A 27,759-nucleotide genomic window follows, 5' to 3' on the forward strand; every position below is an offset into this window, starting at 1 on the left:
CCTGTGGACTGAGCTCTTTATTCAAACATTCACTCGGAATCATTCCAGTTCAGGTCACACAAGGATGCCACCTTCATCTGAAGGTTCTAGAGAGTGGTACATTAGAGAGAGTGAAAGCAGTGAATTATCTTATGGTCAAGCAATGATTCCTCAGCTCCAGAAAGTGACCTTAGCTGTAGCACTACAATTATCTTCTGCTCACAGATAAACCAAGATGTTTGTGTTAGCCTTGTAGTTTTTGTGAGGATGTTTAATTTAGTGCAAATCAATCAGATGTCAGACCATAGTCATTTGATGCTGTCTTTAGGCCATAATTGCAATGCTGTGAAAATGTATATATAAATATTTGTTGAGAGACCCACCACTTCCACCACCACAAAAAAAATGTTCAACTATTTTGAGTTTATTATAGTGCAACGAATTTACAAAGTAGCTAATCGTATTTAGCTTGAAGCCCATGGCTAAACTCCATGTATTATCCTGTATGTTTCCAATATTGATGTTTCCATTCATCTTTTGAGTTTTACCTTTTGCTTTTCCTTTCTTTCTTTACTGAGTGATGGGGTCAAAAGACCGATGTACACTTGACAGGGCACAGAACCAACTCAACAGAAGAGCTAATGACAGAATATACAGATGGAGATTTTTTTTCCCTTTTCTTTTTCACTTTCCCTGTTCACTGTAATATTGGGCAGTTCAAAGAGTGCAGTTTTTCAGCATTTGAAAAAGTGAGAAAAAAAAATAACCACTAAAAATATGGTTGGAAGCACAAAATGCCAAACCATGACAGGGAGGGACGCAATCATTAGCCTTTTCCATTTCACGGTAATGGATAGAACGCTAACGCCCCATCCTCCTTCACGTAAGGAACCCCCCCCACCCACCCAACAAAAGTGACTGATGGCTGCCCCCTAAGCTGAGATCAGGAGCTCGAAATGAATTTGGTCCAGATGCAATCAATATCAAAAGATTGGCTGTAACCTCAGCTCCATCACCTAATGCCATGTGTCACACCTTCTGTCCCCATCTGTCTGTGTCTTTATCTGTCCCACTGAGCCCCACTCCTTCAAAAAGAAAAAAATCATAAAGAGAGGTAAAAAACTGTAGATTAGGGCCCATGAGCGGGGAAATTACAGTTCCCATCCTTAACACCTCTCTTAAAGCTGTCTTTTAAGGTGAGGTCAGCTTCTGAGGGTGTCTTCTCAAAATGGAAGCCTTCCTTCAAATTGTAGAGTAGTATCAGATTGTTCCTCTGTGTTTTCAAAAGAAACAAAAAAGTTTTGCAGCTTTGGATTTGCTGCGTTATTCAACAGTTCACGGAAACTTTTAGCTTACTGAATGATTGATTGATTGACTGATTGGTTGGTTGGTTGATTGGTTGACCCATTGATTGATGAGATCCTTTGATTGATTGATCCATTGATAAATATCATGCTGTTCTCAAAAAGATAAACCATGTGTTGACTAGCAGAAGTATATGTGTGTACAGTTTCATCCATCTTTCTCTCCTGGATGATCTGTGCTGTAAATAGTTAATATAGCCATATATATGCAAATTTGTCTTAGCCAGCTCATTAAAAATGTCCTAATTGCAAGCCAGTGGTGTGACGGTCAACACGTACAGCGGCTTCGTATAACCTTGGTCTGGGTCCTGTCTCCTCCTTCATTTGGAGAACTCCATGCTTATTCCTGTAAGTGAGCTATTGGTTTCATTAAAGCGTGTCTAGTGTACCCTAATTAATCTTCTTCAATAAACCCACTACATTATATGGAAGGCCTCCAACGATAGAGATGTCGCCCAGCCCAACGTATTAATATCATATATTTACCCATCAGCTTTTTTTTTTTTTGCCCACCCTTAAAGACACTGTGCTAAATCACAATTACCTGACATAAAACACCAGGAGCGGGAAGGAGTTTTACACGGCTGCCAGTTTTAAATGCTAATGAAGTGTATATGAATCCAGTTGATTTAACTGTACTGACTCCTGACCCTGTGTATTTTCCACAGTAATGTATTGATTATTTTACACCACACATTGTTTTTCCCTCTCTGTCTTCCTCTTAAGTGTTCATTGAGAAAAAGCGATAAGAAGCAGAGATGTTTATAATCTCATTCAGAACATCTACACAAGATAATTAAGACCACCCACAAAAAACAAAGTAGCACACACCGCACAAATCAAACTAACAAACCTTTGCAAGAACAGTGTAGGTAATAATAGCCAAGTTTATTTGCTATGCTGAAGCTGACCTCTATTATTAATTAACATAAAATAGCAGAGGATAATATAGCAAGTTCAGATACTTTGTGCTAAGTATAGCATAAAATATTTTATTATATTTATTTAAACGAAACCTCTCAGCTTCACCAACTTCCAACATCTTTCAATTTCGAAATTCTACAACCATTCCTTTCATTCACCCTTACCTACAATTGGACTCCAATTGTTAACATTTGACACAGGTGCTGGGAGTGCCAAATGGAACCTCAGTTGAGCTTTAGAATAAATATTGAGAACACAGACCTCCACCATTATACAATTTCATCATCACGAAATGGATGGCTCTCTCCTCTTCAGAACATTTAGACTCAATTTTAGCTTCAAATCTATCACCTTAGCGTGCACACTCGAGGTCCTTCAATTTCAAAGCACTGGAAAAGTTGTTGTGAAGTGCAATGTGGAGTGGCAATCTACTCCACATTGAATTCCTCTCAGGGCTGGAGCAGCTTGAAGATCACTCACTTTCCCCTCCATTGGCTGAGATGAAAAATGGACACCCTAAAGGAACTGTGAAATTCTGTAACTCTTTCCTTTAGGATACACATAATTTTACCATATCTCTGTAATGTGAGAGGCCAGCTGGCATGATCTGAGGACACTTGGTAAGCCTTTTGCTCGCTCTCTCTCTCTCTCTCTCTGTGTGGGCATGTCGACTATAAAAAATCATAGAGCGAGAAATCCACTGTCACCGAGGTTTCTTTCAGAAGGTCTGTTGTGAAAAGACCTGCTCTATCACTTCTTGCCCAGTCATATCTTCTAAACAAATTACCGGTGCATAACTAACTCGACAGATGAAGTGAATTTCGTCTGAGCGCTGGCCGTCTCATGTTATGTATGGGTATAAGTGTTACTGTCACTTCTTGGCCGATCAAAAACGTATGCGAGCCCTTCCGATTTTATTACTGCCTCAGGTCATTCTACATCTATTGCTCATGAATCTATTGCTCATCTTCTGCTACGTGTGCTAATGGTTTGCACTGAATCTGAATGGATTAATGGGCCAAACCATCAGTATTTAAAAGACACACCATATGCCCATCCATAACATGTGTATATCATTACATATGATATCAAATGAATGCACTGTTGCATTAAATGCAGTGTGTACGTAAAACATCCAAGCATAGAAATGTTGGTAAGAAATCTCGGGCATCCAGATATTCCGTATGCACAATGTACATGTATACAGTACACTTTGTATATACCGTGTGTTAAAGCATTAGAAACCTGGTCAGTTGATTTTTAAGTGATATTTACATGCTTGACTGAGTCCAGGAGACTTGCTAAGGAGACTGGTATTGACTGGGTTTTAGCCCCTCTAGATATGCTAGTCGTAAACCTCTGCAAAAGACTGAAAATTGTTCCCAGAGCTCCTTGAGTGAGGTATGGTGCTTTTGTACACTCAGCCTTTTTTCCAGATACAATGAACGTGCTTTTTCACACGTCAGTGCTCACGGTTTGGACCTCATGGCTTATTCATGTGATTGGCATGTTTGCTTTCTGTAACACTCAGCATGCAGGACAGCTGATGAATCCCTCTCGCTGTTGTTGTTTCCTTTTTCTTTTGAGTGTCTATCCGAGGAATGACAAGCTGAATGTGATATTTCTCTCTCGTGTGTGTGCGTGCGTGTCTCTCTCTCTCTCTCTCTCTCTCTCTCTCTCTCTCTTTCTCTCTGTGGCTCTCTTTTGCGCTTATTTTCTTCTCCCCTTCCTGTGGGGGTATATGTGTTTTTGTCTGGTCGTCCGTGAATTTTCTTTCAGGGTTTCCTTCTTGGTTTCAACACAACTGTTTGAAATATTTGATACAGATTTACCGTGCAGTAGCTGCAGTACACATGACGGGACAACATCGGGAACATTTATCATGCTGAAAACCAGCAATTATGTCAGATAAACCCTGAAACATTTTAACCATTAGTCTGCATGAATCTGCATCACCTGTTGTTTGCTCTCTTATATTAGTCGTGTTTTGCCTCAGTCTTGCTCCTTTCTTTCTTTCTTTCTTTTTAGTCTTTTTTTCCCCCTGTGTGCTTGCCTTCTGTTTGGTTTAGTTCTCTGTAACATCCGCTCTCACCCAAAGCACCTGGAAAGGAGAGTTTGGAAAACATGCTCTCCATTATTTATTAGCATCTGAGGGGAGGAAAGAGAGAGAGAGAGAGAGAGGGAGAGAGAGAGAGAGAGAGAGAGAGAGATAGAGAGAGAGAGAGAGCATGCTTGGAGAGGAGAGGGTACTGACGGAGATTCAGTCCGCCCTTCTGCATTAAAGCAATAGAATAAAATAAAAATGAGCTGGTGCACTGAGATGAAGGTGGCCTTCAGGTGAGAGCCCCCAACGGATGGCTCCCCATGTAACAGACGATACAGCCCTCTCTCTTTTTTCCCCTCCATTTTCTGTTTGTCAACGCTCCTTGTTGTTTTGTTTTTCTGTCATGGGGAGATGACTTGTTTTCCAGAGTGGGCGAGGCAGGTGGAGTTAAAGGGAAGGAGAAAAAAGAGAGAGAGAGAGAGAGAGAGAGAGAGAGGGAGGGAGGGGGTAGATGTAGGGCAGTCTGTGTAGCTGCCGCAGTGCTGGCACTGATGGATGAGCCAACCCAAGTATTTACAGATAGGCGCACGTCCCCGGGTCCCCACGAACAGTCCTGGTGGGGCTCCCATCTGCCAGCCAAAGCCTGATAGCAAAAGCCTGGACTACACCCGCCTCTGCCTGTACTACACCTCACAAAACACAGGCGCACATTAACCTCGTTGGCAAACCGGCGCTCTTTCACTCTTAATCTCTTATTCATAGTGCCTCCAGCTGACTTGGATTAGGTGTGGAAAATGTGCTCGCACAATAGCCAAGGTGAGAGCAGGTCCCACGATGCCTTCTCAGTCACTGGACAGATAATCACCACATCCACCCACCGCCATTTGTAACTCAGAGGTTGTGTTTACACCACAGCTGACTTTCAACTCAAATCTGACTGATAGAATTGCTCTCAATGGACAGAAAAGGCTGTGTCCATGAATAGCCTGTGTCTGTGACCAACCTGTGTCCATGAATAGCCTGTGTCTGTGACCAACCTGTGTCAGTGACTAGCCTGTGTAAGTCACTACCCATGCCTGTGTGCTAGCTTTCTATGAAACGTAGCACAATGTTATACGAGTTCATATGAGAGCAGAGATAGGCGGAATCAGAAACTGGCAGAGATTTGGCTTTTAGGTCTACCCGATTTTCCTCTGTTTTTATCCCTATCTGTGCACTGATTTCCATATTGAAGCTTTGAGTGGTGATAGATCTTCCTTATTCTAAGACTTTCTAGACTGTATTTGTACATAGAAAAGCCACGAGAGAGAGAGAGAGAGAGAGAGAGAGAGAGAGAGAGAGCATGTTGGAAAAAGAATCTCAAGGTTACAGTGAATGGCTAAATCCCTAACCTGATTAGAGCCGAACTGCACTAACTTCACCCTGAATAAAACATGACAGGAGGAATGCTCTATACCTCTTAGAGCCACCTGGGGGGATTTCAGAGATTGTTTTCATTTTGTTTTTGCTTGTTTTTGCTTTGGGTCTTTTCTAACTACAATGCGTTACCATTTTAGCTAGAGAAAGATACCTCAGAAGTTGATTTATTGTTGAGTCTATGTGATAACCCAAGAGACTCCAACCCCCCTTCAAACCCCAACCCTACCAAACGTGTTAACTCTTCTCGACTGAAGTTATTTTAATACCGAACTTAAATTTGCTGCTATTGACAATTTGAGAGATAAAACAACTTTGCATTCTCCCTTTAAATCTGATACTTTTAAATCCTAGATTGGTGGCATATTTTATCTGAAAGCTCGAAGAAGATCTGTATAGAAGATACGTTTTCCATTTCACCGAGCAAACTTTTTATGAAACGCAAGACTGTTACTTAAGAACTTCGGAACTTATTAAAGAAGAGACACACAACACCAGTTGTACTCAGACCATCATCTAGTGATTCAAAACAAGCAAATTATATGGTGATTGGACTGATCGAAAGCAGGTGATTTTGAGGGTTTTTTTTGCCCAGACAGGGAGACACAGCGAAAGAGAGAGAGAGAGAGAGATTGAGAGAGGCAGAGAGAGTGGGTAAATTGCAGCGGAAAAGTCCGACGCAATCATGTTTTATACAACAATTTACAAGAGTTTGAACTCAAATCAGCTTTGCTTTGGTTGGCTGTCATTTTCTGTGGGGATCCAGTAAACATGTGCGGGAGCGTGGCAGCCTAATTAGGATGAAGTCAGTGTCCTGATCCCAGCTGTGTGTGGAGCCCAGACAGACGACGTCTAGTGCGCGGAACCTCTCCGAATAGGTGCCCTCTCGCGCATAAACAGAGAAAGGTGAACACACCACAACTGCTGCCGTAATGAGACAATTAGCCCGCACAATTTGTAACTTTCTAATTGCTCTTGTGAAGGGAGATGGTTTACCTTAGCACACATGCGCTGCCTGCTAATTTTAAATCTATCACTCAGAGGGACGTGAGAGAGAGTGAGAGAGGAGAAAGAAATGAATGTTTTCTTTTGTTTTCTCCTCTCCTCACTCCCTCTCTCTCTCTCTCTGTCTTTCACTCTCGCTCTCTGCTTCTCGCTTTCTCTAATTTCTGATTAAATAAATAGAATCTAATTAGTCCGGAAAATAACGCATGTGGTCGCTATTCTCTCCTTTCTTAATCTCAAAAAAATCCTCTTGCGCAGAAAAAAGAAGCCCCACGCCACCACCCCCTAAAGAGAGAGAGAAAAAAAAACTTTTTTAGAATGAACTACGTTCATGCTGTTGGCAGAAATATTTACCATCATCTCTGGACAGCAGCCACGTTTTCTCAGTGTGGAACAGCCTCAGCAGTCCTGAATATAATTGTACTTAATATGTTTCTGGTGATTAGCTCCTCTGGTTAGAGGAATCCAGGGGCTTGTGCCAAAATCTGGACTCATTTGCTTAAATGTCCACCCATCAAAGTGTGTGTATGTGTGTGTGTGCATGCATGTGTATGTGTGCGTGTATGTTTGTGTGCCCCCCCCCACCATCCCATCTCTGTTTCTTTCTGCCACAGTCTTCCAGCAAAGAAATTGTAAAATGGCTGCATGCTTTTGGACAGTGAATATTGATGTTGGACTGAGGCTCATCCAGAACCTCTGTTTTGAGTAAATACCAGATGCTGGCTTGGCTGGCCATATGGTAGCCACTATTTCCCCACAGACTGGCGTTCTGGGAAACTGAACAGGTGGAAAGTACAGAGATTAAGGACTTGCAGTGCCCTGCTTACAATACAACAGGTTCCATTCCGTTCTGCTCCGTTATGTTCTTTGGACAGCACAGATTCGATTTTGATGTATGTATCAGTTTAAGAAAATGAAATGACATTGATCAGTATTTTCAGTTTTTCCTCCTCTCTCTCTCTCTCTCTCTCTCTATCTCTCACTCTCTTTTTAACCAGTCTTACCATATGTAATAACCGAGGGACTAAGAGAGTATATCATAACTTAATTTCGTAACATAGTGTGACAAGCATCTAAGCTAATCTGCTGAACTAAACAGATGGAGTTTTTTTTTTTTTTCTCTCTTAAAACATCTGATATGCCGATCATTTTTTTTACTCATTTAGCAAATGATCTTGTCCTAAGCAACATAGAGTGCTCCTGTATATCATGCAGTGTAGCAGTGGAAGATATATGGAAGCATATGAGGTTAAATTCTTTGCTCAAGGGCATAACAGCAGTAAAGCTCAGCTGAGATTTGAACCAGTAACACTCTTGATTGCTGCTTCATTACCCTGACCAGTGGACCAGGCTTGCTTCATTCATCTCTGTTTGAGAGGGGAAATCCGTATGATTTCTCACATCAGGCAGTCCACCTGATATCATATCGCATCATATCATAGCATGATGTGAAACAGTCTCTCATGTCTGTTTTCAGAGAAGAGTCCCTTCAGGGGAACTTTTGGAATAAATGTATATTAAAAATGCATTGAAATTAATCAGTTCTTGCAAGTGTCAAAACTATTTTATTTTAGAAGTTAGGAGTAAAATTGAGAGTAAGTCTCACTCAAGGTGAAATTCTTTAAGTTTCAGACTCATCGTGTGGCTTTGAACGATGACTGAAAGAAAAGGCATGCTTCTTTCAGTCTGTTTTGTTTGTTTTAAGTTGAAATTTGATGGTTGAAATATGTGGCAGTGAACTCACACACTGTGTTTTTTTTTGTTTTTCTAACTGTTTTAGGAAATAGAATCGTGGTGTATTACTGAATGCAGGCAGCAGTAATTCTTTGACTGTCATGCAGAACTGTTTACTTTGACAACAACCATGCCTTTTAGTATGAGGAAAATGGGCAATTTGAAAGTAAAATGACTTCAGGACTTTTCAACATGTAAAATGGAACGCAGTGCAAAAATTTCCTTTGCTGTGCAAATGCTGAATGGCATCCAGGACAATAGATGCTATGTTTTACTGACATCTCATTTGCTAGTTTCCTTACGAAGAATGAAAACTGAGAATAAATTTCTGCACGCATTCATATTGTCCTCCATCTTTCCCATACCAGTAATATCCTCAGACATTTGAATGGGCTAAATCAACTGAACCTGGTGAAGCTGCACTCGAGAAGCTCTCAATCATAAATAAAAATCCAAATCGCCCTGTTAGTCTGGTAATGCACTTTACTACACAAAGCAAGATGCAAAATGCCGGAAAAGTCGGACTGCTGAAGTGGCTTTAAGCTCATGTTAGCAGGAACATGCTGAGTGAAAAGAGTCTGAAGCTACAAGTCTTCCTCCCTGGCGACCACTTCATACCGTCTGCTCTTCCAGGAACAGTACCACTGAATCTCTCTCTCTCTCTCTCTCTCTCTCTCTCTGTGGTCCTGTCTGTAGACGTGCAGCACATTAAGCGGCGGGACATCATTCTGAAGCGAGAGCTTGGTGAAGGGGCCTTTGGGAAGGTCTTCCTGGCAGAGTGTTATAACCTTAGTCCCACCAAGGACAAGATGCTGGTGGCTGTCAAGGTAAGGGATGATTTCTCAATTCCTTTTGGGAAGGGGGTGGGCGGGTGGGAGGCTCAACCATGGCTCTCCTGTTACAACCATCCCACTCAGACAGGAGGTCAAGGCCTCTCCTCCTCTGTCGCCTGTTCTCTCTCTCTCCTCCATTAAAACTCGATCCTTGAGGAGTACTCCTAAGTCCTACTGTGCTCCACAGTCAGGAGGGGTAAGTCCCACTGGAGGAAGATTTGGTGACTGGAATCAATGTGCTGGAGAGAGTCTTTTTTTCACGCTGGAGAGGAATCAATAACAATAACTGAATATATTTGCCATCAATGAGGGTTTTTTTTTTTTTTTTAATGCGGAAATTGCAGTTCCGTGTTTGGTTTTAGACAAAGAGCATGATTCTCCGGGGTGGGGGCTGTGGGTGATTAGGGAGGTAGCTGAAGAATGCTTTCAACACCTTAGTTCACCAAACAGAAATCTTATCCAAGGTCAACAGATTCGATATTCAACAGAACTCACACCACACATTGAAATGCTTTAAAATACCAGTTACTGTGAACTAGCAGCTCATCAAGGATACACTGACTCATAAGAGAAGTGGAATTATACGTCTGTTTTCCGTCAGTGGTGCTTTGCTTCACAGCTCAACTTCTTCACACAGGTTTTTTTTTTTTAAACAATAAGGGTCTAACTCAGGATATTCCATAAGATGAATTTGTCAAGGTCTGTTTCTTAAGATGGCTTTCTATCTAAGTCTGGCCCTCAGTGAAAACCATATCCTCTTGTACTGTTCTGTTATGTATTGATTTAATGTTTGCAGTAGTGTTGTGAGAACATTTTACATTAGCGTGTACACCCTTCGTGGTCCAGCTTCCTGGGGTTCATACTTTGGTTTCGCTTTTGTTTTCCTCTCTCATTAAGGCAGCAAGGTTATCACTCTTACTTTAAACACTGGGATGCTGGGAACAGCTGATCGACACCAGTTTGACCAGTCATCACTGGTGTATCACAGCGTGACTTGCCTCGCCCCAAATGCATCAGATACATAAAGACTGTATGAACGAGATATCTTATACGTATTGTTTACAAAATGTAAAACAATTGTCAGTTGTTTATGAGTTGTCATTATTTTGACTTTTATTATAACCTAGTGTTTGTGAAACAATAGGTCTTACCTGTTCAGTCCAGTCCACGCTGTTGTTTATAAGTAGATTTAATGTGTTATGCAACAGGACATTATTCATGCTTAACACACATGCTGAGTTCCACAGGGAGAGTGTTAGAAACCTGAAACAAAAATTGTTATTCAGTGCGCGCCACATTCTGCTCTCTACTACCTGACTCATAATGCTACAGAGAGAGAGAGAGAGAGAGAGAGAGAGAGAGAGAGAGAGAGAGAGAGGTGTAAACCTGCGCTCACACCGGCGGCGACTTTGTCGCTGTATATCGCCAAATCGCTATGCCACTGTCGCCTAGCAGTCGCTTGCAGCCAGCTTGTGGGCGTTGCTAACCTTCCTTTGAGGAAGTGGGTTACAAAGGTATTGACAGGAGATGCATCAATTTTCTAGAAAAAAAAATGTATATAGTAATAAATATTATAAATATATATTACATTTTATATTTATGTATATGTTATATTTACATCGTCTTTGATAGATTCATCGTGGAGTTATATGTTTGTATTTTCTTAAAGGCAGGCCTATCTATATATTGCCCAATATATGCGTGAACCCACAAATCAGGTACATTCTCGCTTAAAAATATGTTTTCCTATAAATAGTGTGATCTTGCTTCAAACACTACTGTTGCACCATGGACCGCAAAGTAGCGTTCGCCACTGCACATATCCATTTCTCCTCCATGTCTGATATGGGAACTAAAATGCTAATATAGGAACTTAAGTTTAAGAAAACATTTCACAGCGAAAGAATATAAGAGGAACCCATCTGCCCTCTGGCTGGCCATCACTCAACTCTGTCGCTGCTCATAAAGCTGAACTTTGTTTTTTGTCATCAAATCGCAGCTATTTTGTCGCCAGGTGACTCGTGGTGCCAATGTCACTCAGTGTAACCCTGGTCGCTTTGTTGCTTGTTGTTGCTGCCGGTTTGAGTGCAGGGTAACAGCTGAAAAAAGAGAAAGAGAGATATAAAAGCTGTATATATGTGTGTGTGTGTGTGTGTGTGTGTGTGTGTGTGGATGTACGATTTCAAACACCAAGCAAACAAAACCTAATTCACAAAACTGATAGCGTGACACGTAGTTGCCGTCTGCTGTCAGGTGGGACTGATCTGTGAGAGCTTATGCTTATGTAATTATGTTTTTAGTTTTATTGAGCTGCGCACAAACACCTTAATACCTCTTACATGATAACTATTGTGAGACCCCTTCCTCCCTGTGGTAGTCACCAGATCGCTGTGGCTGAGGTGCACGGGGGAGAAAGCACGAGGCCAAACGGTGGTGATGTGGATAAATACGGGGCGGTAACAGACATAGAGCGCTCATTCATCCCAGTCTGCCTCTGTCACCATCACTCTTCATCAGTGCACTCAACCGTGAGATAGTATTAGCTTCCAGAGTGAGAATGAGAGATAGAGGGAGAGAGAGAGAGAGAATGTGTGTGCGCGGGGGTGTGTTTGTGCGTGTGGCGATTGTGTTTTTAGAGGGGATTTTTTGGAGTTTTGTGAGAGAGGCCATAGGGCTAAAGCCATAATCCTCTCTGGAAGGGCTGTCAGAATCAAAACCCCAAAATGTACCGCTCTTCCTCTCCATCTTTCTATTCTTCCTCTATATTTCCAACTGAAATAGAAGAAACTGGTCTCTGACTTTGTGATGAGGAACAGGGTGATGACAGGGATTGCTGGACAGAGGCGGGTTTCGAAGTAGAAAACTCCCTGCGGTCAGAGTTGGGAACAGTTTGTTTCCGTCACGTTGCCTCTCCACATCTCATCTTCACTTGGTTGTGTCTGGAAAACTAGCAAGCACCTCACAGAGAGAGAGAGAGAGAGAGAGAGAGAGAGAGAGAGAGAGAGAGAGCAGAGCACTCAGTGGACTTGTGCAGGTGGGCTCTGAAGATGTACAACTTTAGTTACACAGGAGCTAATAAAGCATTCAGGTTAGGGATGAACGCTTTGCCATCTGTGTCTTGTTGCTGCCATCCATCTAAATATACCACCCTCCCCCCCCAAACCCCCACTTGCCACTTGCCACAAAAAGTTGGCCAAGGGAATTCTAATTAAAACAAAACTGCATTCTGTGCTGCCCAAACTCCGTTATAAAGTAATTTGGGAAATCATCCCTCACAAAAATGTCCCATGGTGGTGGTGGTGGTGGTGTGTGTGTGTGTGTGTGTAAGAGAGACAGAGGGAGAGAGTGTGCATGTGTGTGTGCGTGTGTGTGTGTGTGTGTGTGTGAGGGTGGCACAAGGAGGAAAGAAGTCAGAAGGACAAAAGATAGAAAAGCAGGAGGAGGCATTGACATATCGCAGCCTGAAAATAGAATCAGCAATGGATGTTTTCTTTTGTCACAGACAGCACAGAGGAAAGTGCATTAGGGTGGAGATCTGCCAAAAAGAGCAATACGTACAGTTTGCCTCTCTATCTTTTTAAGCAAAGGAATAAGCCCATCTTATTTGAGCATGAATCAGACAGCAAGAGTCATGTTGGTCCACAAAGGTTTCCCATTAGAGTGTTTTGGTTTTTTTTTTTCCTCCAGCCATCTCATCCACACTGTAGGATGGTGTAGGTTAAAAAAAATGACTTGGGCGGATAAAATAAAGGGTATTCATCACAGCTGTGCTTTTCTTTCTTTCTTTCTTTCTTTTTCTTTGCTCAAATCCATGAAACCACACTCATCTTTAAGCAAACAGTACATTCTGTGCAGATAGTGCATGTAGCAAACTGGATGCCATCAGTGTAGGCTTTGGATCATCAGAAAGGCCCTCTGTGCCTCTGATCCATTGATTAGTCTTTCACTTATCTATTTATTTACTTTCTTTCCTGAAGAACCGTCTGTGGTTTATTGGTCAATGGACCTTTTCAGTCATATTGGAAAAGTACCAATAATTTGTCATTTGGAAGTCTTCCCAGATGATGAATCATTTAACTTTTCTTAGTGGATTACAAGGAGTCAAAATATGGTATAGTGCGAAGTAACCACAGTGATATTCTGCCGTTAAATGACGATGCTAAATTTACTATGAAGGTAACTTATTTCATTACTCTTGTTTTTTTCACCTTCAGTGATCCTCCAAACGTGTGTAAGTTTGTGGATATTTTCATCAGAGCAGCAAACTTGTCCCACAAACCTATATGTTCACATATGATGGTGTATTTTTATTTCGTTTGCTGTGAATACTCTGCTTTCAGACTGAAACTGAATATTGTTTTCTCCAGTGGCATCTTATTATGCTTAGCTTGTTGGTGCAGCAGTTCTTGGTTTGTGTTGTGAAATGTCCACCTACATCTGTTTTCTCAGACGCTTAAGGACCCGACGCTCGCGGCAAGAAAGGATTTCCAGCGGGAGGCGGAGCTGCTAACTAACCTGCAGCATGAGCACATAGTGAAGTTCTACGGCGTGTGTGTAGACGGGGATCCTCTAATTATGGTCTTTGAGTACATGAAGCACGGTGACCTTAACAAGTTCCTCAGGTAAACTGCCATTCAGAACACTCTACAGAAGAAAGAACATGTGCTTCCAGTGAATTACAAACTCAAACCCGCATCGGTTGCATCCATGGACTGCTCACCTTAACTACATGTCAAACAGGGACTGAGTCTTTTAGTATGTGCTATAAAAAAGGAATAGCTCTCAAAAGGGCTGCATCGATCCTTTCCATCTTACATATGCGCCACTGACATAAAGATATATGCCACAAACGGGATGGTTTAACATTCAACAGCTCACATTGTTTATACACAAGCACCGGTCCTAAACAATGCCCAGATAAACTCTGTGGCCTTTCATTTCCTGTTGTCTTTGTATCACAAGGTCCTCCCAGTTTCACTCTAGTGGGACTGAAGGGCCGTTTGACTTAGGGCAATGGGCTATGAGGTCCCAGAGAGGTATTGATCATGAAATGAGAGGGTACAGAAAAGCATGGACATGGATTTTGACAGGACCTGTCAAGAGAGCAGACACAGCCTGCCATTTCATTTCCTGTGGATAAAAGCAAGTTACGACATTATTTTAGAAACTTCAATTTAAGTAATGGTACTGTATATAGATAAAGACAAGAATATGGGTGAAGGCAGGGCATGACATGCTTGTATGATATATTGTGTTCCTTGCCAACCTTATCTGAACCCATTCATGCTACCCATTTTACAGAGAGCACTGGTGAAGAATTGATACAGGGGAAGGAAGTTTCCGTGGCTTTAATATAAATTGCAAGAACAATAATACTATTTCCATTAGCATATCAGCATTTTGCTACTCTATGGCCATTAGCATACTTCCATCTTTACTTCTGTTGCGTGGCGTGGCTTACATACACTGCATGCTTTCTGATAATTAAACAGTCACTCTCCTCTTTCAGAGGCTCAGATATGGTTGCCGTTAATTTGTGTATTCTCCTCCCTGACACTGCGGACAGACTCAGAAATGAGCAGTAACCATAAAAGTTTCGCAAAGAGGAAAAGCAGAAATGATCGTTCTGCCCTGAAATAAACACAAAGCAATCCTGAATATGAGAATTTTCTTGTTGCTGATTGGCTGACATTGTCACATGACATGTTCACAGAGCCCATGGGCCCGATGCCATGATCCTGGTTGACGGACAGCCGTTGCAGTCCAATGGAGAGCTGGGCCTGTCCCAGATGCTGCATATTGCCACTCAGATTGCAGCAGGGATGGTGTATCTGGCCTCTCAGCACTTTGTGCACCGTGATCTGGCCACACGCAACTGTCTAGTGGGCAATGGACTGCTGGTGAAGATTGGAGACTTTGGAATGTCAAGAGACATCTACAGCACTGACTACTACAGGGTAAGAGTTAGTAAACAAATGGTGTGTGTGTGTGTGTGTGTGTGTGTGTGTGTGTGTGTTTATTTTTGTGTAAAGTATGTGAATCTATGTGTGATTCAGTCCTGTGACTTTACATTAGAACCAAAAGTGGGGCGGGTAGAGGAGCACTCCTGACACAATAGAATAAATTGATCTCCATAATTAGAATGTAAAGAAATCTGTAGACTGTACATTTATCTTGTGTCAGGAAAGCATGGGCTAAATTAGGTCATTGATTAACCATCAAACAGCCACAAAAACACATTTACTCTGCCGCGTGCGATTGTAAACAAAGGCTAGGTAGGTGAAAAATTTCTGTAATAACCTTTGCTTAAATTTCATCCCTTTCTGACAAGGAGTGAGACTCTCTGATAATAGCATATTTTCAGAATGAATGGGAGTGGAGTCCCACTGGTCTAGATTTGCTGCTGAAACTGTTGCTGCTTACTCTTGATCTGGCAATTCGCTATGCTTGTTTGGCTGTTCAAAAAAAAAAAAGTTGGTGCAACATGGCTGTTTTGATAATTGCCCCCCCCCCCCCCCCCCCCACCCGCTTTCCTAAAAAAATAGTATGCTAATTTGACTCAAGCATCTGTAGATTCAGCCGGATTCATCCCAGGTAGCAATGTTTACAGTATTAATGTTGAGATCTGATCATTAATGTAAGATGTTAGTTGTCTTCCAGGCCATTCTGCTTGGTTTGGTTGCTTAATTGCTCCATAACCGCTGGCTCAAAACTGTTTCTTTAAATTAACTCCTCAATCAAATGATGTCTTTTCTTGGCCAGACACGCTCAGTGCTCTCACTGCTGGTGTACATCTAGTGCCTGAAAGGTTCCATTTGTAGCTCTGAGAGCCCTAAATGGATGTATATGTATGTTTCCTACTAAATTCTCAGCATTAGAAAGAATGGGGTTAGCGAGCTTTGACGATGTCCTTTTCATGTAGCGTGTGTCAATCTCATTTACTCCAGATAAGATAATGGAGAAGCTTAAGCAGTTGAATCATGAAGTTGCGTTTAGCCGCAGTTAATGAATAAATGAATGTTTTACCACAGCATGCACGACACTGTAATTTTCTTGATTTCAACAGTTCAGTGCATAACAGAGACATGACGTCTTCACAAACATCCTAAAAATATAGAGGTCAGAATTACTCACGCTGTTTCGTAACTGTCTCCAGTAGCTAAAACGTATTCCTCTTTAAGATCAGAATGAAAAAAAAGGAGAAAATTAGCCAAACCAGCATAATCTTATAGGTGGGGGGAAAAAGATGGTTGTTGAATGCAGATGTTACACACAGTAATAGCTTTCCGGAGGCCGTACCTTGGCAGGCAGGAATTATTACTGGGCTCTAAGTATTGACTGTAATTGCTGGTGAGGAAATATGTTACATTTGCAGTAAATGTCAAATAGTCCATCGAGTCTCATCCTACTTAATATGTTCAGCAGCTTAGTTTTCTTTTAACGGCGCTGTGTAATGGCTGATTGCTCATCCCAGCGCTTGAGCAAAAGACATGTGTCAATTAGGTGTCCCTGAAAATAACAGGAGATGAGAGCAGCCCAGGTAATCACAAAAGATGCCAAAAGATGCCGAACTGCTGTCCCAGAACAGCTATGACTAAGTCCTTTTCACAGTACCTTGCTGTTTTTCACAACTTTTTTTTTTTTAAATAAAACTCCTCTTCTTCTTAGCTGACGTTTTGAGCTCACTGCTAAATTTCACAGGCAAGTTCCAGAAGGTTCTGTTCTCTACTGTTGTCATATGGAACATAAAGGTGGCAGTTTTCTCCAGACACATGCTGATGTACTTTTTTTTCCTCAGAAATATTTTCCTCTCAACCTACGATAACCAGTACCCTTCCTCCTGAACCAAATCTATGTCTCTGTTTAGCTGGTTCCTTTGAAGAAAACTGCTGAAGTAAACCATGTCATGTGACAGGTTTGGTGGAGACAGATGGAACGCCCTGTGATGGAGACTCCAATAATTAGAGTTTCTGTCAGGATGGACCACACTTGAGCAAAGGCCCAGGCAGAACATGCTTAAACGGTCCAGAGATGAGTGAGAACCAGTCCTCCAGCTGGTTCTGTTTGAGTAAGGAGAATGCTAGTGCCCACCCGTTCCTGCCCTACCCAGTATTTTTTTTTTTTCCTGCCGTTTCCACCAGCAGCTCTGCGGTCCGGCAGGGTGTACTGACAGAGCTGAGAGATTAGGAGCTCTTAACTGAACTGGACGTGTGCCCTCTCCGTGGCTGAGTGATTATAAACCAGCCGTGCCTGCCAAAAACGCATCTCCTTCCCCGAAGCTGCTGACAAATCATCGCAACTTTCTCCTCCAGGATACAGAACTGCTTTGCCCTGTGTGGGCGTGCATACGTGTGCGTACGTAGCAGTTGCGTGCATTTTTCTGTTGGGGTGTGCGTGTATGTGTGTGTGTGTGTGTGTGTGTGTGTGTGTGTGTGTGTGTGTTTTGACGAATAGTGATACCGTGAACAATAGCCAAGAGTCAAAGTATTCATCAGCGTCTACTCTGATGCTACCGCCCAACTGAGCTGTCTGCATGATGATGAAGAAACATTATCCTGCTGACACTTTAAGGAGATGCTGGTGTGCTACTGTCAAGCCACACATGTTTGAGGTGTCACTGTACATTTGCGGTGAGGAGCGTGAATTGGCAGCACCAACTCGAGCACAGCACGGCTATATGTGCGTGCCTCAAAGGACCTGTCAGAGTCTGCTGTCAGATTGATTTCAACCTCCCGTGTGTCTTTTAACGATTACTATTTGCTTCTGCTAACAGAACATGTTTTGTGAAATTATTCTCATTCTGCTCAGTCAATCACTGTGTCAACACTGTCACTTGACACTCACTAGTTTGTTTACAGTTGAACTTACTTATGATAACCAGGCTAGTTCAATTTTTCATCTGTGACAATGTGGAGTCTCTCCCCACACTGTCATATGGACACACTGCAGTGAGTTTTCCTTAAAACTCTTCCTGACCAGCATAGTGGCTATATTCCATGCTGCTGTAATTAAATCTGCTTTTTACTGCACAGTTTGATCTAATGACTACTATTTTACTGCAGGCATGGCAGAAAGCCCAGATAACAATACATGAGAAAAGGCATGTTATTGATTCTGATACACATTAATTGCAGCTTCTCTCTCTCTCTGTCTCTCTCTCTCTCTTTCTCTGCCTGGGTGTCTGTACAGAACAGATCCATGACCCCCCCCCCTCCCCCCCTCCATTCCATATTCTCGTTAATTGTGCTAGCTTTTCATCGGTGACCTTTCCAATCATGGTGGCATTTTTGTCACCACCCTGCCACTTCTAATTCCGTTCCACTTCGAGTTCCTACTGACTGATCTTTATGCAACCTCAGTTCTGCCGCTCTTCCTTAAGAAGAAGAAGACGAAGAAGAGGAAGATTGGCGTGCCAGAGAGAGACCATTTACATTCAAAGAAATTCAATACATTTGTTTTCTTCTCTCTGCCATAGCAAAGCACATACAAACACATGCACATAAGAATGAGCACACTTGCTTGACATACTAGTTCTTCTCACAGTTATTACAGTCACAAATAAGAGGAAGGCTGGCCCTTGTGTGTGTTGAAGTGTCAAATGTCAAATTATGACCTGTCCTAATTTAGAACATTCATATCCGGACGGCTCTGCTCACCACTTGCCCCCCTGTGATGGACAAATAAACAAGTTTCATGGTCCACCTCTGACACAGTTTCACTTGCCCAGACTTGGAGAGAGTAACTCCTCACCTAATAACTGTTCCTCACTTCCCTCTGTTGATTTGTGTGGTCTAGCTCATGCTCAAACTCAGGGACTAAGGGCTGGCGGGGGCCTCAGGAGTGGGCTTTTTGAATCCAATCTCACAGAATAAAAGTGGGTGTCATGTTACCACAGCAGGACTGGCATATTGTGCCAACTCCCTAAGGCTCTGGAGAGGAAGGACATGCAACAACTCTTCTCTTGAATTCTAGGGACAGCCCGCCTCCCTGGCTCCGACTGGAATCAGAAAAGTACAGCCAAGTAGCCTGTGCCAGCCCAGTCCATCCGTATGAAATACGAAACACAGTGTGTAACATCGACTGTGTTTTTTTTTTTTTTTTTTAATGCCGTTCTGAACCTACTGTTCTGGATATAGCAAAAACTGATATGTTTCTTTATCCTTTTCTGGTTTTTGGTTTTTGTCATTTTTTTTTCAGTGGTATTTCTCTTTTTCTTTTCTTTTTTTTTGGTCTTTTTTTCAATTTGGTAAAAATGAAAACAGGTCTGTTTTAAAGTGTATATATCTTTGGTGATACCAGGCAAGCTTTGTAAATCTACATGGTCATGTACAGCATGGTCATGTTGTGGTATGCAAATGAGTAGGATCCAGTGACATGCAATACTCCCATAGTCTGAATGTAAGTCATCCCTCTTTGCATTCATGTGCTCTGTCAATAGCTTGAAGCCCATATGAGTACAGAGCTAATGAGCTCTGTAATTAATACGCACTCACCGCTTTAGAGTTGAAAGCAGCAATAACCACAAGATTGTCAGTGAAACAAACGTCACTCTCACTCATCTTACCTCGAATATAATTAACACTGCGCGATTGACACGGGTAGGAAATAGATTTTAAAACAATCCAGTCCGACATGACCGAGGGCAGAGATGATTAATGGCTGGTTGTTTTAATCGATTAATATCTGGCTATGAGAAGGACCCGAGGCAGACTTCATATATGGCCCTGAATGATTTGGAGGTGTCAGATCTTTTTAATGGATACCTTTTTTCTTCTCTTCTCTTCTCTTCTCTTCTCTTCTCTTCTCTTCTCTTTCTTTCTTTCCCTTTCTTTCTTTCCTCTTTTCTCTTTTTCATTTTTGGTCTCATCACTCATGATTCGTTACCATCCAAGCAAACTCAAAGAAGTGTGTCCATTTCTTGAACCAGAATTATCCGGAGATAATCTTTTAAATCCGAATTGAGACGAGGGTAACAGTGCTTAATATTAAAATCGCTTTAACGAGATTGAAGTTCAATGGCCTTCAAGATAGTGTTTTCAAGGAGAAGCAACGGTGGGCAAAGACTCAAAGACCTCACTCTATTGTGCTTTGTTTTCTTCCAGTCAGCTCAAGCTTGAAACGAAACAGGTGAAAGAACCGGAGATTAATATTGTCTGATTGAACAATGCAACTAAATAAAGTTGCGGTATAACGTTGTTACAGTACAGATTGGTGGATGAGATTGTGTCTTTTCTGACAGGTTGGAGGACACACCATGCTGCCCATTCGCTGGATGCCTCCAGAGAGCATCATGTACAGGAAGTTCTCCACGGAGAGCGACGTGTGGAGTTTTGGTGTTATTCTCTGGGAGATTTTCACCTATGGAAAGCAACCATGGTTTCAGTTGGCCAACAATGAGGTAAGCCACTTTTTTTATGTGGCTTTATGACAAAAAAGAAGCACTAGCTCTCCTTAAATATATTCCACCCTGAAATCATTCATTTGCTGGTTAGCTTTTTAGGTCAAAACGTTTTCTGTGTGTCCTTGATACGTCCTCTGTTTCCACTCTGTCACCTCTATTTGGCATTACATGATACCCCAAGTGCTTGAAACTTCTGTCATCCTGTATGGGGCAATTTTAGACAGTTGTGAGAATGCCTCAGCAGCTGTGGACAAGTGAAGTACAGTGATTCATGGCACTTCAAACAGTCCTCAGAATTATGCAGCACATAATAACGCAAACATCTCTATATTTAGCATAGCTTATGGGCGACACACTTAACCAGGAGTGGAATCAATTAAGATTCCCTATGAGCCGAGATGACAAGAGCAGAGCAGTCCAATGATGTTAGCGTGAGCAGTAAGAGCCTCCACAGTGGTTTCACAGCCAAAGTCATACACGTCGACATAGCCAAGTGATCTAGGTTACGGCGATACGACATCGTGCGGCTCTGAGCAAAACCCCGTGTTGGCACGGAACACACAACATCTTTTAAATGTATTACAGCTAATTATTTTCTCTCCCCCCCCCCAACCTAATGTCAGTCAAGACCTTTTCACAGTAAACATAGTCAGTAAAGCACCCAACGTGAAAATAAATAAATAAATAAATAAATAAATAAAGTGAAGCACACTGACTCACTAGCATTCACACAGGGAAGACAGAGTCCTAACCCCTAATTAAATAGTTGTTTATAAACTGCAGAGATTTATCCTGAGGTTAATGTTCTTTTATTTGTTTCCTGAATTAGACACGTGTATCTGCCCTCTGTGGTAATTCTGTTACTATAACCTTTACACTGTTTTCTGGTTACCAGCCTGTAACATCTAACACAGAATCATCCTCTTGGCTTTGTTATCATTTTCATTCTTTTTTTTTTGCCAAGAAAACAATCGTGTTGTACATTCTGTATTTGCCCAAAGGTGCTCTTAAGGAGATGTAAAGAGACTTTAGAGCATAAGTGCTTCAGTGGAAATATTTGAAATGGTTGAAAAATCACTGACTATTGCTTGGTCAGAATCAGAGCTTAAGTGGTTGGACTAATCTGCCTCTAGCCAAGGCCCGGCTCCACTGCAATTGGTTTGACGAGTCTATTCCTTATCAAGCTGGATGTTTAACCAGCTTGTGAGACAGCTTGCATCATTATACACAAACTGAAAACCCAACATTATTAATCAAAGCATACTCAGTCATATGTAAAAATCTCATACCCAAAAGATCATCCGGAGCCAAAAGCGTTTTTATAAATAAGAATTTGTGGAGGCGCAGTGAATATAAATGGGATAGGGCAGTGAGTCACTAAACGCCTGTGGAAAGAGTTCCTAGTCTTCACTCTAATGCACAGCACACACTGAACCAAACAGACATGCGTCATTCTCCACTCTCCTGTATCACACAGAACTGAGTGAAGTTAGGTAACCCACTCGAAACAGATTTGCGTCGAATACAAGCTCAGACGTGGTGGTTTGTTGCGGTGCACGAGCCTTTGATCTGATAGGAAAATTCCATTTTGAAAGAGCAATCATGAACTGTGGACCGGTAAAAGAGTAATCAGGCAAGGTGTATTGGCAGGTTTCGTAACACTTTTTTGAAATAATCCAGCTCAGACAACCCTTCAGATGAAGAGTATCTCATACTGAACGTTCTGCTTCACTTAGTCGGTGTATTTTATTTGTTTGTGATCAGCCCTTTAACTTTTTTGTGTATTTGTGATGATAAAAAAAGCCATTGTAGCGTTGTTGTAATATCAGTGTCTGCCGCAAGAAGAATATGGTAACGGAAGCAGCGGCACTTGATATTTTAGCTGTATCACTGAAGAGAGGAGGAACGGAAAGATGAAAAATGCCACCATCTGATTAAGTGCAGCACCTTTAATCAAAAAAAGTGCTCATTTCATCAAAAGTACTGAGCTTGTCGCCAGGACGGCTTTTTGCGACAGAACATAAAGGGTTTAGGGGTTTTTTTTGGTTTTTTTTTTGGCTTGGTTCTCTTTCAACTGCTGCCACTGAGAGCTCCACTGGACGGCATGGGAATCTAATGTGTTCATACCCCAGGAACCACTCAATCAATACAATACAGACAGTCTCAAGCTCCACAAAGCCCAAAGGATTCACTCAGCCTGGTGAAATGAGCAACTCTTTATTTAGATAAACTGTCTGCCCCGACAGCACAAAAAAGAAAAAAGCCTTTCGTTTTTTATAAGAGAATTTTTTACCCATTGTTTTCCACAATAACTTCTCTATGTCATTTATGTTCATCTACATTTATTTGTTAAGCAAACACTATTGTATCCAGTCTGTTTACAAAAGCAATGCACACGGATAATCCGTGAAGTAATACAAGTATGTAAGGTTCCTGCAGGCACAATATTCCAGAGTTAAGTGCTTGTAGCACAAGACCCAAGACTAAACAAAACTAAACAAGAAATTGGTGAGATGAAATACAGCAAATGCAATAATTGCGCTAAGGCTGTGGGATGTTAAAGAGCAGTTTCTTTTGTAGTGTAGAGTGCTAGAGGCAATGTCCTGTATGTAATTCTGGATGCTCTTGGTAGCAGGGGAGAGACAGCATCTTGACAAACTAACAGTCACGATGCGAGAGAATACCAACCGTGGAGATGCATTTTAGATGCATTGCCGGGGAATGGTGGCATATGCCAGCTCGGAGGCGGTTGCAGTGGTCCAGTTTTAAGATTCTTGCAAAAGAAGTTAACTAGCGTAGGAGGACAAGGAACAGACCCTCCTGATGTTGTAGGGGAGGAAACACTAGGTTCTGTCTGAAACAGAGATTTGCCTGAAGGAATTCAACTGGTTGTTGAGAGCAACTCTCTTAGTGGTGTGGGTAGCATGAACCGTCAGGCCGTCAAATAGAGATGGAGAGGTCCTGCAGTGAGCAATGTTCTGATTTTGATTTTTTTTTTTTCCGCCAAAAACTCTTGGAGCAGATAATGTCGAAGATGGGAAACATCAAAAGGGCAATGTTTGTCCAAGTGTGTACCTGCCTGTGGTTGTGTACGTTTCATATAAACCTAAAGCCAACTGCGCTGTGTGGAAAAAAAAATAGTTAAACTCAAGTTCACATGCACTTTCCTGGTTGAAGCTTAACTGGGCTAAAACACCTTTGTCATGATTTCGGTTCACAGAACAGACTAGAGCAGCTTCAGCCTTGTTTGCAGTGTACAAGATAACACTGCTGAACATGATTAAAGTTATGGTTTCACTCAATTTGATTCATTAGGAAGTTTGATAAATACTGAAGACACGGATGTGGCTAGAATCAAGTAAAATGGTTTATTTGTAGACATTAGACAGCGATAGACCCATAGCCACTTTAAAATGTTTATGTATTTCACTATAATGTTACTCTAAACTGAAAGTTAAGAAGGCTAATTTGTCTGCCAGATGATGAAAGGAACATAAAAAATAATTTCTTGGCATGATCAGATAAACAAAGCAACCAGGAAAGGCCATGCAACCAGGAATGCTCTCAGGTTTACTGTACCGGCGGCTTAACCCATGTGCTGCAGCCCGGTTGAACTTCACAAAAAAAGTGGTAAAGGATGTGAGGAGGCCTTTGTCTTCCTCATTGTCCATGTCTGAGGCCACAATCCCATTTTCACTGGATGCTGTAACACATGTGCAAAATTGGCCCAGAGAGTAAGTGTTGAAGTAACAAAGCTACAGATAAGCTCTACGCTCAAACTCATTAAATTTATTAAATAGCCTTTTATTTTTAAGTAGTTTCCATGGCTTTACAAAGGCAAATTGTAGAATGAATGAGTGAATAAATAAATAAATGAATAAATAAAGTAGGTTATGTGTGCGTGCTGGTTTATTATTTGAAAATATTTCTCAATAACTCTGACTCACTTAATCGTTTTAATTAGACATTATAAAAAAATATAATGTATGTAATTAATAAATTACCAGTTTTTAAATTCCTGTTCACCAGGGAGCCAAAATAAGACAGCTCAGTTCATTGTAGCAATGCTAGCTAATGATTCCCATCTCTAGTAGTAATGAGTCCAAATTTGGCAAGTTAACAAGAACTGCCAAATGAGTATGTTCCTTGGATTTTCTTTTTTAATATTCTGTGTTTTTCTCTCTCTCTCTCCCTCTTTCTCTTTCTGTTTGTGTGTGTGTGTGTGTGTGTGTGCGTGTGTGTGTGTGCGTCTCATTCTCTCCCAGGTGATTGAATGTATAACTCAAGGTCGTGTTCTGGAGAGGCCACGGCTTTGTCCCAAGGAAGTGTACGACATCATGCTCGGCTGCTGGCAAAGGGAGCCACAACAGCGACTGAACATCAAAGACATCCAGAAAATCCTCTATGCCTTGGGTAAAGCCACGCCTGTCTACCTGGACATCCTGGGTTAGTGTCTTTTGGGGAAGCCTGTTGGTCCAGTCTGTCTTGAACCAACGGATGAACATCCTATCCAGGAATAACCCAAATCAACACGTACCTTATTGTTCTACTGTCAGACACCTACAACATGGGGATGGACTTAAGTGCCTGCTACACCTTTCGATATACTGGATAACAGTCTTTAAAAAAAGCACTTTTACATTTTGTTTACCTGCATATAAAATGTACAGTTATACTGTATAAAGAAGAAAAAAATTGTTCTTTTTTTTCTTAAAAACAGCCTACTTCAAAAATCACAAAACAAAACAAATTTAAAAATAATGAAGAAAGTTTTCAACAAAAAAAGCTCAAAAAAATGGGGGAAGCAAAGAAAAATCCTGGAAAAGTAATTGTTTGCTTTTGGTAACCCGACGGCTTGACAGAAGTTTAAACTCTCTGCGATTTCCTCTTTTTTTCATTTTATAAATATATATTATATATATTTTTATTTATTTTTTTTTCTCTGAAGTGTGGATGTCTGCCATATTTCTTGCTAAGGTTGTATCACCTTTTGGAGATGAAATCTTGCTGTTGCCAAGCCAGACAATTGGCAGGGACTTTTTTTTTTTTTTTCCAAAAAAAAAAAAAAAAAAAAAGCCTTACTGCCCTCTGATTGGCTGAATCTTCTTTCGGACCTTGGAGAAGATATCCAACAGGGCTTCTGAATGCCATGAAGAAAAAAGCTTCTCAGCAAAATAGAGGAACTTTGGAGGGAAGCAGAGGAACCACCAATCAAACAACTTTATTTAAAGATTGAATGTATATAATGTAAATTTCTGTGTCATGAACTACAGTATGTTAACTTATTTCATTTCCTATTTAGAATATTTTAGTTCTCTGGCGTGCCGTTACGGTGAGTTAAATCTATAAATATTTTGATAATATTTCAATGTTTTTTAATTTTATTTTCCACATGGTCATAGAATGTATGTTGTTTCATTGATTTAAATGAATTTCATCTCACTTTTTTTCTTTCTTTTTTTTCCCCCTGTCATGATAGTTTCTGAAGAAACGGTAACTTTTAAAGAGGACTTGAGGCTTAGAGTGGTAAAAACATACTGTCTTAAACCAGAATACAGGTGTGGCGATGCTCTGTCAGATACCGTCTCCTCGTGCAGAATCCTGTCAGACATAACAGTGAATATCTGAAGACAATGTCACTGTCCCTGTGTCCCAGGTCACGGTATTTTTCTATTAACATCATGCTGTATGTTATAGTATAGTGAAGGATGTGCTTGCTACCTGCCAGTGTCATGCCCTCAAAGCTATATCATCCCTTGGAGAACTCAGTATTCCAATGATAGTTCGTTTTAATCGTCTCTACTTATTATGGATCCATTTGGTAAATTGTTATATTCAGACTTCATGTTGTGATCACTTGATGGTTTGAGGTCTCAAATGTAGGATGATAGATGTGATTTGATAATTTGATGAATATTAAAATATTTATCTCGTGAAACTCCATAAACATGCAAAACAAACTTTATACTACCTGAAAATGACTTTGCAACACCTGCTTCTTTCGTCCTTTGACATCTGGCACTCTCCATTCTCCATTTCGCCATCACACTCTCAAATATCTAGACTTTGTCCAGTCTTTTTTTTTCCCCCAGAATTGATTTCATTTGGTAATAGACACTTTATTTTCTCATGTTTCTACCATTGTTTTAAAAATGGGCAACTTGGCAAACACAGAGATGTGAATTATTCATTATGTATTAGTGATGGAGGTCTCAGTAGCTGTAGTGCTTGTTTTGGACCCTTGCGCAACGATGACAAATGCCATTGGCTTTGTGGGAAAGCAAGTGCTTTTTCCCTACAACTGCTGACGCATGGAAGTGAGTCAAGGTTAGGTGTAAGCTCAATATCACAGCAATGATAAATTCATCATTATTCTTTACCGAGGGAAGCTAGCCAAAATGACTTTCCATTAAAATGAGTTTCAGTTAACTTAGGAAACAACTGTATTTGCTTGTTACATTTTTACAACGCCACAAGATCTGTCGTTAAAAAAAAGCCATTTTGATTTATATTTTCTGCAAAAATTGTTCGCATGCTACTGTACAAGTTTCAAAATGTCTTCTTAAATAACAGATTTCTGGCAAATTGTTTGATACTCAGCACTAGTAGAAACAAGTATGATTCTAAACAAGTACATGTCCTAGCAGTTTGAATTTCAAAGAACACCGTCTTGCCTGTGTCTCACTTGTTTATTGATGTGTTCCAAAAGAACAAATTTATGCTTGCCCCTTAATCTTGGGGTTCACATCTACAATAAGAGCTAAGTTGGTATGGCCAAAGCAGCCAGAGACCAAGAATAATTGCAACATATTGTTGCTGATCTTGTTTCCTTGTTTATTGATAATGCTTTGTGTACCAAAAGAGGAGAGGAAATTGCAGAAACGCTTTGGAGACTTTGGCATGATGCGGTTATGTGATAAGATGCCTTTTGCTTGAATATTTTCTCGGTGTCGGCTCCAGAGGTGTTAGAGGTGCTAGGTGCTGTAACTACGTTTTTTTTTTTTCCACAATTGATTTGCCATCTCCATCTTGCAAAAGTAATAGTGCAGATTTCCCTTG

At 41.1% G+C, this 27,759-nt stretch overlaps 1 protein-coding gene across 3 annotated transcripts in view; it reads left to right on the plus strand.

Moving 5' to 3' along the window:
• Positions 1–25,151, plus strand: part of ntrk3a (neurotrophic tyrosine kinase, receptor, type 3a) — a 144,227-nt gene extending 119,076 nt beyond the window's left edge. For all 3 annotated transcript variants that reach the window (XM_030774734.1, XM_030774749.1, XM_030774742.1), the window contains 5 exons: positions 9,163–9,293; positions 13,749–13,921; positions 15,013–15,256; positions 20,539–20,697; positions 24,966–25,151. In XM_030774734.1, the coding sequence (XP_030630594.1) occupies positions 9,163–9,293; positions 13,749–13,921; positions 15,013–15,256; positions 20,539–20,697; positions 24,966–25,151 (893 nt within the window). The remainder of the gene's footprint in view (positions 1–9,162; positions 9,294–13,748; positions 13,922–15,012; positions 15,257–20,538; positions 20,698–24,965) is intronic.
• The last annotated feature ends 2,608 nt before the right edge of the window (positions 25,152–27,759 follow it).

The sequence above is a fragment of the Chanos chanos genome, chromosome 1 (assembly GCF_902362185.1).
Source record: "Chanos chanos chromosome 1, fChaCha1.1, whole genome shotgun sequence".
Lineage (NCBI taxonomy): Eukaryota > Metazoa > Chordata > Actinopteri > Gonorynchiformes > Chanidae > Chanos > Chanos chanos.